General features: G+C 33.3%; 2 protein-coding genes across 2 annotated transcripts; one reads left to right on the top strand and one right to left on the bottom strand.

Moving 5' to 3' along the window:
- Positions 1-499: 499 nt before the first annotated feature.
- Positions 500-6188, top strand: LOC123912745 (transmembrane E3 ubiquitin-protein ligase FLY2-like). Its single transcript, XM_045963304.1, has 15 exons — positions 500-1136; positions 1823-1895; positions 2183-2310; positions 3287-3402; positions 3566-3626; positions 3810-3876; positions 3987-4064; positions 4161-4318; positions 4404-4463; positions 4595-4688; positions 4781-4948; positions 5033-5361; positions 5456-5572; positions 5655-5821; positions 5948-6188. Exons 1-14 carry the CDS (start codon positions 960-962, stop codon positions 5754-5756), a joined length of 1728 nt encoding a protein of 575 aa, XP_045819260.1. The 5' UTR covers positions 500-959; the 3' UTR covers positions 5757-5821; positions 5948-6188.
- Positions 6189-7196: 1008 nt separating this feature from the next.
- Positions 7197-8647, bottom strand: LOC123912746 (leucine-rich repeat extensin-like protein 4). The gene has a single exon (XM_045963305.1). It carries the CDS (start codon positions 8634-8636, stop codon positions 7362-7364), a length of 1275 nt encoding a protein of 424 aa, XP_045819261.1. The 5' UTR covers positions 8637-8647; the 3' UTR covers positions 7197-7361.
- Positions 8648-10541: the final 1894 nt, after the last annotated feature.

The following is a 10541-nucleotide window of genomic DNA, read 5'->3' on the forward strand; positions in this document are numbered from 1 at the left end:
TATTCCACCGTGATGATGGCCACCTCCACGTGGTACATATCCATTTTTTTTTCTATTTTTTTGCTAATAAAGAGCATATTTAGAGTAGAGCATTTTTTTTAATTTTTTTGCCACAAGCATTTTTTTAAATTGAAACGCATGAAATTTTAACTTTTGGTGGAGGTGTGTCTAGAACCATTTTTGTTGTGGAAACAAAGATAGTAAAAATAAAAATCCTTTTATTTAATTTTTTCTCTAAATATCCATACATTAAACTACAAATGTAGTATATCATAAAAATAAACCCTACAAATATAGTAAAAATGTCCAAATATGCCATGATCAAGATGAATGTAGTTTTATTTCTTTTATTTGTCAAACCACATTCATTTTATTTCAAAAGAAAAATCTACATTAGATTATAACATTTTCATAACTAAAAAATTATAAATTTAGTTTTGAGTTGCGCGTGTGAAACACCTCCCAAAGTGAGCGTGTAGGAGACCATAGTATCCAGCCAGCATGACTTACAAACAACACAGTTACACCCAACCTCGTCAACTACTGCTCTTTCAATTCCTAAACCCACAAAAAAAAAAAAAAAATACCATTTTTTGTTTTTTCTTCTTCATCATCATCATAAAAAAGTTTTAATCTTTTTCATAATCACAATTATTATTTTTTATTATAACAAGGTTGGTTTCATTTGGTGGAAGATAACCTTGCTGTTGAAGCCAATTTTGTGTTTTTGTTTTTGTTTTCAAGTCGTTGGTCTTTCACTGTCTTTCTATCTTCATCAAATAAACCTCTTCTGACTCGTTGTTGTAACTCACTGATTCACTCGTTTGACTCCTTTTGAAGCAACCCTTTTGTTTTCTTAAGCTATTTCCCTTTATGGGTTTTCAATTTTATTGTTGGATTCACTGCAATCAGCTACTTGAATTGGGAATTTGGTTGTTTACATAACATTCTTTTCAATAATGGTTTGTTTGGGGTTTGATATGGTTGAAGTTGAAGCTCAAAGATTGGAACTTTGTTTTGTTAAGAAGAAGGAAGTGGGAAGAGTTTTGTTTGGGTGGTTGGTGTTTCTGTTGTTTCTTAGTCCTGTGGTTGGTCTTAGACCCTTAAGGGATAAAACTGGTTCATGGGGTGATGAGGTTTGTTTATCAAATTTATGATTCATTTTAGTGATATTTGATGTAGTTGCTTAGTTATTTTTTTACTTGATTTTTATGGATTGTGGTAATTTTTTATGCATATTATGATTAAACATAATTATTGTTTGTCAAGTAATGTTATTTTGGCCTTAATATTAATGATTTCTCATGATGATCAATTATCGCCGATATCTCGTTGAAACAATATTGATGTCACTGTGATTTTAGGAGCATGATATTTGGTGTTTAAGATCAGATTAGAATAAAACAAAAATTCTGGTTTAACCCTAGAGAAATTTCATGAGATTCCTATGATGACCAATTATCGCCGCTATCTTGTTGTGATATGTAGTGTTATCGTGCTCTTTTGATTGGAATTTCAAACAATTAACAATCAGAATTGGCACTTGTAAACAGCATTGCCTTGTTTTCAAAATGCAAACAATTAGTTGAGCGCAATTTATGTAGTTGCGCACATTTGTATCACTTGCATTTATAAATAGCGGATACACTTTTGAATCCAAAATCAAAAACACATCAGATCAGTTAGGAAAATTCCTTCTAGGATTTTGTTTCACCATAAGACATATCTTTTAGTGCTGCTGATAGTTGACTTTCCTTACCTGGTATTTTAATGTTTGTGGCAAATTACGTCAACTTTCTTGTATTGTCATTGCTTTTTTCAGTGGATATTTTCGGGAAAAGACGAAAGCGACATAGGTCCATTTTCGCAATGGAATATAACTGGAACTTACAGAGGTCGGTATTCTTACAGATGTGTAGATTTAGAATTTTAGATTGACTGTTTTGAAATATGTTTTCAGTCTGGCACACAATTATAGCCACGAAATAACTATAAACTTACGGCACTTGGATTGGCCATTTAACATTAAAAGGAATTTGTGCAACTAGCTAAAATATGCTTCATTTTTAAGTGACTGTCATCTTGTAGTTGTAGTAAACTTTGTTCATTAATTTATTTTGGAATGAGTTTGTAAGTTTGTCAATTTGATGATGCATATTGATAATACCCTCCTTAAATGCAGGGACTTGGAAATTTCTAGATACCGCAAATGGCTCTTATAGATTTCCAGATATCAGAAAAATAAATGGAAATTCTGTAATTGAATTAGTTAGTACGCCCACAAAGATAACTGGTGTTCATTATGTTCAGGTGAGACGTTGAGCTAAATTACTAGTTTCAGAAAGAAGTCGGCTTTTTTGTATGCGACACAACTTCTTTATTCGTTTTATTACCTTTTTTTTAAAAATGTAGGTCTTACCTTAGTAGAGAGGTTTGTTTATTTATCTGCTTATTCATAGGAAATTTCAATAGATTCAATGTTTCCTTTATGTTAGTGAAGTTTCATTGAAACCTGTACTCTTGATACACTGAAGAATTAGGCTATGTCTCTAAGTAGATCAGAGTGTGTTTTATTGGTATATTAAGCTTTTATTCATGTTTGGATGAGTATCTTATTGTTATTTAAGGGTTTATAAATGATATAATCTGTACAGATTCTAGAGCTGTACAGTTTTTGTCGCTGTTGCTGAATCAAGTGTATTTTAAATATCATTTTTGTATGTGTATTTTTATGCGTTTATCATAATTCAATCTAGGGGTTAAAACCAAACTCTGGAGATCATAGAATGAAATGCATTGCCCTTTGACTACTTAAACAATAACATATAATTGAATTAGTGAGTGTTTGTAGACTTTCAGTCATGCTAAATCCTTATAGAAGGGTCCATTTGTTTTAGATTTTGGCGAAATTGATTTTATCGGAATGGATATTAAAAGAAATGATTTTGAAAACAATAGTCAAGCTTAAAAAATTATTTGTGTTTGGGAATGGAATGATATTTTAAAAGTAAATTTACACTTTGGAAGTGTAAATGAGAAAAAAATTGTCGGTCCACCCACACTTCTACTCAACCAAATAGTTTACAAAAATCTACTTTCTAAGCAATTGATTCTAGTAAGAGCAAAAACATCTTTTTTTACACTTTTTTTCCTTTCTATTATATATTTAAACCAAACAAATACATAGTTCTCTAAATCAAAAGTAAATGAAAGTTTAGACTGCGTAAGATTTCAACTAAACATATTGTTACGCTTCTAAAGTTTTCTTGTTTCATTTTTTTATCAGGGGGTAGTTATATTCCATGATGTGTTTGACAACGAATACAATGTTGGCGGCGCTCAAATCAAAATAGAAGGTGTATATATATGGCCTTTCAGACAACTTCGAATGGTAGCCAACAGGTGAACAATGCTACAATGTGCTTCTCAGCTTAGATATCTTGCTGCATTGGGAGACTGAACTAATTTGTTTTTCATCCTATTTTGGCATTGCATCTGTTGTTTGTTGAATTTATACTTTATATTATCTAATGTACTGGGGATTTTTTTTCTCCTCCTATTGCAGTGGAAAAGAGGGAGGGTTGAATCAAGATGGAGATTATATTTTATCCAATCCGTATCATCTGGTATTGAGTCTTTCTTGATATATCATTCATTGTTCACATTTGTTAAACTTATATCATACAATAATAAGAAACATGTCTGATTTTAAGGATCGTTCTATTATAAATAATACGATCTATGTTACTTTTGGGAGTACAATGAGCATTCAAAATACTTAGTTGATATATTTGATTTGGTTTATACAGCTTGGAGTTTTCTCATCTCAAGTATTCCAAGAATCTTCGCGACATACTATGTGGAAAAGAAAGCATTGTAATTTTCCGTTTTTACTAGTATATTTTGAAGAATTTTTTTCTCCCTTTTTGGTGGGTTCACGCTGTACTACTAACTTGTTCTATTTTTGTTTTTTGTCCTCTCTGCAGCTCCATTACATGGCATGGAGAAAAATTGTAATGTTGAAATTTCAGCTCGGGTTTCACGCTTGTCATCTTCAAAACATGGTATACCTGAGTTCTCTGGCGTTAAGACGGATGTATATTTAAATGGTTTGTCATTTTAATCTCATCATTAACCAAGTTTTATACACTTTCTTATAGAAGGGGAGCATGATTCTTTTCAGCTGGAAGGATTAATGGAAAGCCCATCCGTGGATGACGATGGAGATTGCATCTCGCCATTACAGTTAAATGCGACATCTATTAATATTGGAGTCTACTATAATAAAGCAGTGAACTATACCTTGATGGTTACTTTTGTATCCTTCCATAATCAATATTATTTTTTACTTTAAGCCACCACTATTTTTTGTTGCGGTGTGAGCTCCTTAATTTATATATTAGGTCTCATTTTTACAAGTTCTTCTATTGATTCGGCAAATGGAGCATAGCAACACCCAATCTGTAAGAATTTTTTCCCAGATTTTATTTTAAATGATTCAATATTTGAATGAATATGCTCGATAATGTTCATTTAATTAGTTAATAAGTATATGACTATAAAAAAATGAATATGATTCTTATATACCTTGCAGGGGGCTGCTAAGGTTTCAATAATAATGATCGGTCAGCAAGCTATAGTGGATGCTTATCTTTGCCTTGTACATCTGACTGCGGGAATACTAGTCGGTAAGTTTTGACACAAGTGTTTGAGATTTTCATATAATCACTTAAAAGTTAAAATTGTTCAACATACTTAGTTGTTACTTTGTGCCATGCAGAGTCATTGTTCAATGCCTTTGCAACTGCTGCATTCTTCAAGTTTGTAGTTTTCTCAATATTTGAGATGAGATATCTCCTTGCCATTTGGAAGGCAAGCCGTCCTTTGAGTAACGGTGAAGGTTGGGAGATAATGAGGCGAGAGCTTTCGGTTTTATACAGCCGTTTCTGTAAGTACTAGTTTAGAATCAAAGTTTCTGTTAGCAATCTATCTATTTTTGTGATCTCATTGTTACTCTAACTTATTTTCACAGATGGGATCCTGTTGGGGGGCATTCTATTCATGTACGAGTTCCATAATTATTTGAGACCTATTCTGCTTCTTGTATACTCCTTCTGGATACCTCAGATAATCACCAACATTGTTCGTGATTCACGCAAACCACTACATCCTCATTATATATTAGGCATAACCGTTACTCGGCTAGCAATCCCGTTATACGTTTTTGGTTGTCCTAACAACTTCTTACGCATAGAACCAGATCAAAGCTGGTGTGTTTGTTTGATTTTATTTACTGGATTTCAAGCCGCAATTCTCCTTCTTCAGCATTATCTCGGCTCCCGTTGGTTCATTCCTCATCAGGTTGGGTCTAATTCCTGTTGTAAATCACAATACTTTTTTTTACCTATAGTCTGAATTCATCCAACAATCTAACTTTGTCTTTCATGCATTACAGATTCTACCTGAGAAATACAGCTATTATAGGAGGTCTTCTCAGGATACAAATCATGCTACAGACTGTGTTATTTGCATGACAGCCATTGATCTCACCCCACGATCAAATGATTGCATGGTAAGTAAACATAATCTTTGTTCGTTTGAATTAATCTTTACAATTTTGATTAAGTTTAAGACACACCAACTGTTGTTTGCAGGTGACGCCTTGTGATCATTTTTTCCACACCGGCTGTTTACAAAGATGGATGGATATAAAGATGGAGTGCCCGACATGCCGGCGCCCGCTCCCTCCTGCATGAATAGATTTTCGAAATGTTCATATCAATAGGATCAACTGACACCGCCCAACGCGATTATAATTTCGGTAATATGCTTAGGAAAAGGCGATTATATTTAATCTTAGCTTTATCTTGATTTCATTGGTAATTAGTAACACCATTTCAACTCGAGTATTTAGTTTAAGCTTACAAATTTTTTTGTTGCTTCGCAGGTTGGCGTAGAATCCATATTCGGTATAATTGAGGTTCAGTACAAGGCTGAAATACAACAGTTCTGATAATTGTATCATGCAACATTTGTTTATAGATGATTAATAACTGGTAGTGGTTGTCTCAATGATTAATAATGCTGTATAGGGAATTCCATAAGATAATCTTTTGAATTCCACCCTTGGCTTTCACTGCATCTCATTATTTGCCATATATAAATATATATACCCTTTTGACCTGCAATATTAGATTCAAACTCTGACATATTAGATTCTTCAATTTTAGTCTCTCGTTAGCTTTGATCAACAGAGTTTGCTCATGTGTCAGTCATGTTTGTGAGACATTTTAATTTTTTTTATTAATCTACCTGGAATTAGAAATAATCAATATTGTTATAAAATTATAAAATTATAAACGAATTGGATTAAGATTAAATCAAACACCAAAATTTGAAAAGTGTGATTTCTTTATGAGGAGGAAAAATAAAATTTAAAAAATTACCATTACATTTTATACTTTTAAATGTAAGAGAATGACTTAATTCTTATGCTTTAATATCTATATCTAAGAGATGTAAATGTCTTTTATTTGTTAATATTTGCATCATATTGATTATAATGTATGCTTCTTTGAAAAGTTTAATAAACATACACTGACAATGTAAAATTATTTTACAGTGAACAAAATTCAATGAAAAGAATTCATAATCTCTTTATACCTTGATCCTTTGTGGACCTAGGAGTAGGATTCCCACAAAGTGATATGCATTAGTAGTGCATGCATGTTTAGATAAGTGAAATTTTATCTTCCTCCCAACAAATAAGAAACCAATTTTGCCAAACTTATTCTTAGACTCGATTTTTATTAAATGACTTTTAAAAAATCAAATTCATTGTACGTTTAGATTGAAGATGAGTATGACGGATCCGGATCCTCTCATGTTGCTTCTCTGTTGTGGATCTGTCCTGCGCTAATCTAAACCGTTGGATTAATCTTGGTCCACACGTTTTTTTCTCTCTCTTCTGCACCATTTTTAAATTTTTTAACTCTTAATGTATTGTAACCGTTGGATTGTGCACAGGAGGATGGCTGATTATAATCAGCAGGAGAGGATCTGATTCCTGAGTATGACATAATCACCATAAAATTTGGTTGAAACTCTAAAGCATAGTTTTTACCAAAGTCACAGTGACACAAAGTGATTCCGCCAAATTTACTGCAAAAATCTAAAAGTACACTAAATCAATTAAGTTAGACAAACACTCAAACATATAGTCTATTTTTGTTGCATATAACACTTTTCAGGTTACACAGATTACAATACAATATAGCACATTATAAACAAAGTATGCACAAGGTAATTTTCCTAACTCAAATTTGAACTTTTATTAATCAGCACAAGCACTTTGCTCAAGGTCAAGGGTAGCTTGGTGCAACAAAAGGTGCAGCAGAAACAGGCATTGCTGCTGCTGGTATTGCAGAAGGTGGAATAGCCACAGAACCAGCACTAGCATTTTTCCCAGAACCACCTTCAACACAACAAACCTCAAAGCAATCAACTGGTGGCTGTTCAAGTTTGTCACTACATTCCTTTTCACTCCTCTGCAGTGCCTTCTCCGGCAAGCAATTACGCCGATCATCAAAAACTATGTTCTTTGATGTCAAATTCTTACAAATGCCTTCTTCTTCACAGAAGAAATTGTAAGAAAAAGTGAAATTAACCAAGTTTGGTAACTCACAAACTCCCATAGGAACTATTCCACTCATCATATTATGTCCTAAATTTAACTGTTCCAGATGAGATAACCCTGCAAGACTATAAGGTATAGGACCAACAATATTGTTGAAACTCACATCTAAAACTCTCAATTTGTATAGAAAACCAACTTGTTGTGGAAGACAACCTGAAATGCTTGTGTTGATTAAGAGAAGTTCTTCTAAAGTATCGGCAAAGTTTACTATGCTTTCTGGTAAGCATCCTCCAAATTTGTTATTAGCGAAAACCATGACAGAAGCTTTGCTTTTCCCTAAATTTCTTGGAATAGAACTTGTGAAGCGATTGTTGTTAAGGAAAAAAGCATCGAAAGGTTTGTCGAAAAGCTGAGGAGGTAACGGACCTTCGAATTCGTTGTAACGAAGGTCGAGGTAGGCAAGGGAAGAAAGTGAAAGAACGACCGAAGGAAACGGTCCAACGAATCTGTTGTTGCTAAGGTCAAGCTCATAGAGATGAGTTAGGTTTGTGAAGGTTTTTGGAATGATGCCGCAGAAACGGTTGCTATTGAGGTGGAGAAGTGAAAGGTCACTTAGGAAGGCTAATTCTTCGGGTAGAAAACCGGCTATGTCTGCGTGATTAAGGTCAATGCCGGCGACAACGGTTAGTTTAGGATCATCAAGGGATGGAGCACAGTAGATACCTGTATAGTTGCAAACTGAAGGACCTACCCAATTGGCAGTGATGTTTTTCGGGTCTGAGTAGATCACATGTTTCCATGCTTGCAGCGCAAGAAAAGCGCGGTAGAGTCTTAGGTTTAATGGTGGATTATGAAGGTGCTTGTTGTGCCTATGCTGGTTCTTGTGAATGTTGGTTATGCTGTGTTTTGCATTAAGGTTGTTGAAGAAACAAGATAAATATAGAAAAAAGAGGAATAAAACACAAGTGGTTATGGAATGACAAAAAGAAGTTGAAGCCATTGTTTTGTGAGATTAATAAAATGAGCTAAGCAATGTATATATTTATGTAAGAGAATGAAGAGCTCTTTCACTTTCAAACCATAAAAGCATAGTCTTTTGTTCAATCATGATGTCTTTTCCTCATGTTTTAGATTCGCATAATCCAAAATGGGTTGAAAATGACGAATTCGGATTCCACGCATTAAATGTGTGACACGGTATTTAATATTGGTTGTCTAGTTTCAAACCAATTGTGTGGATTAATTAGAGATGATTTAGTAAAGGCGTAATATGAATCAAACGATCTAAAATCAATGACCAAGATCAATTAATGCATGTAAGTTTCTATATTTTTAATGTAGAGAATTTGGATAACCGGTACACAAACCTAGTTTAGATTATGATTATAGGTGTAGGTTTATTTCTACACCAATGAGGTTCTAGATTAGATAGAAAGTCAATAGTGTTGTTTGATTTCTTTTGCACTTGACTATGAAACTTGAAGAGGAGGAACAAGCGCATTATAAGGACTTATCTCCTTCCATGTTGTTTTCATAGTAGTTTGAGTGGAATTTAGAGAAATTGGGTTTCTTTAAACCAAAGGGATAGGGAAGAATTTTGTACAAGTTCACTAATTAGCTTCAAATATATTCAAGGTCATGATGTGTGGAAACTCTGCTTATAGATTTCATATTCAAAGTCTAATAGGAAATTGATTACTATGATTATTTTCATATCTTTCTTTTTCAACACCATAGTTTATGGCCATTGATATCTATCAGTGTTACTTTAACAAATGCTTCAGAGCATCATTTTGTCATAGCAACCAAATCAACAGTGCACATCAGTAATTAGTGGCTTTAAACCTAATGAGTAACATTTTCATATCGATCATAAAAAAAATTCACTTCCATAGCTTCTGATTCAAATGTGTCCAACTAGAATTAAACCTGAAAGTGTCGTGATGGAATTATCTATTTGATCTCCTCAATTATCGCCATGGAAGATGTTCTTACTTCATCTCCTCAGTTATTAACTACAACAGCCATTGGTAATGCTTTATGTCCTTCATGATAAAAAATCAAATGCTTTCGGGAAAGAAAAAAAAAAGGCACACAAAAATGTCCAAATAGTTGAATCATTAACTTTTGGTAACCTTATATACAATAATAAGCACAGGCACAAACACTAGTATAAATATACAATCTAGATTCACACTTTTGTTAGATTGGGTAAGAAAGAATAAGGGAGGAAGAGAGGAGGATGTTATGAATCACAGACTCTAACATAGCGACACGACACGGACACTGTAACACCGTTAATGTAAAAAATATAAGACACTGACACCGCTACATATTTATAAAACATATAAATTGATAATCAAAATATACACATGTAAATCAAATTTGAGCAAGTTATTTCTTTAAAAAAAGTTTTAGAACAAGGTATGATAGTATTTTACTTTTATTTATCTATCTATTATCGAAAAAACTAAAAATATTGTAATCAAAATGTAATGTCTTCAATCCCTCATTAATCAATATTGTTGTTTTGACACATTTTTAACTCTTGTAGATATGTCTGATATGTGCCTAAGAAGAGTATAAGCAAAGAAAAAATAATTTTTTTTGGGACATTTATCTGACACGTGTCGTACAAGTGTCTTAGAGGTGTCAGACACCCATCAAAGGAGTGTCAAAGTAAAAGAAAAATGGAGTTTTTTCCGACACCGCTATGAGCTATCCGACATGTGTCGTACGAGTGTCGGACACCGCGACACGCATTATCATAGAGGTGTCGGTGCTTCATACACGGATTTGAACAGCCTGCCATATAATCAATTTTAATTACCAAGCTTAAACTAAATAAAACGTGGTCTCAATTCTCAAACTGCAAGGACTATATAATAAGCATTTCAGTAAAATA

This window comes from Trifolium pratense, linkage group LG3 (genome assembly GCF_020283565.1).
Source record: "Trifolium pratense cultivar HEN17-A07 linkage group LG3, ARS_RC_1.1, whole genome shotgun sequence".
In the NCBI taxonomy this organism is placed as follows: Eukaryota; Viridiplantae; Streptophyta; class Magnoliopsida; order Fabales; family Fabaceae; genus Trifolium; species Trifolium pratense.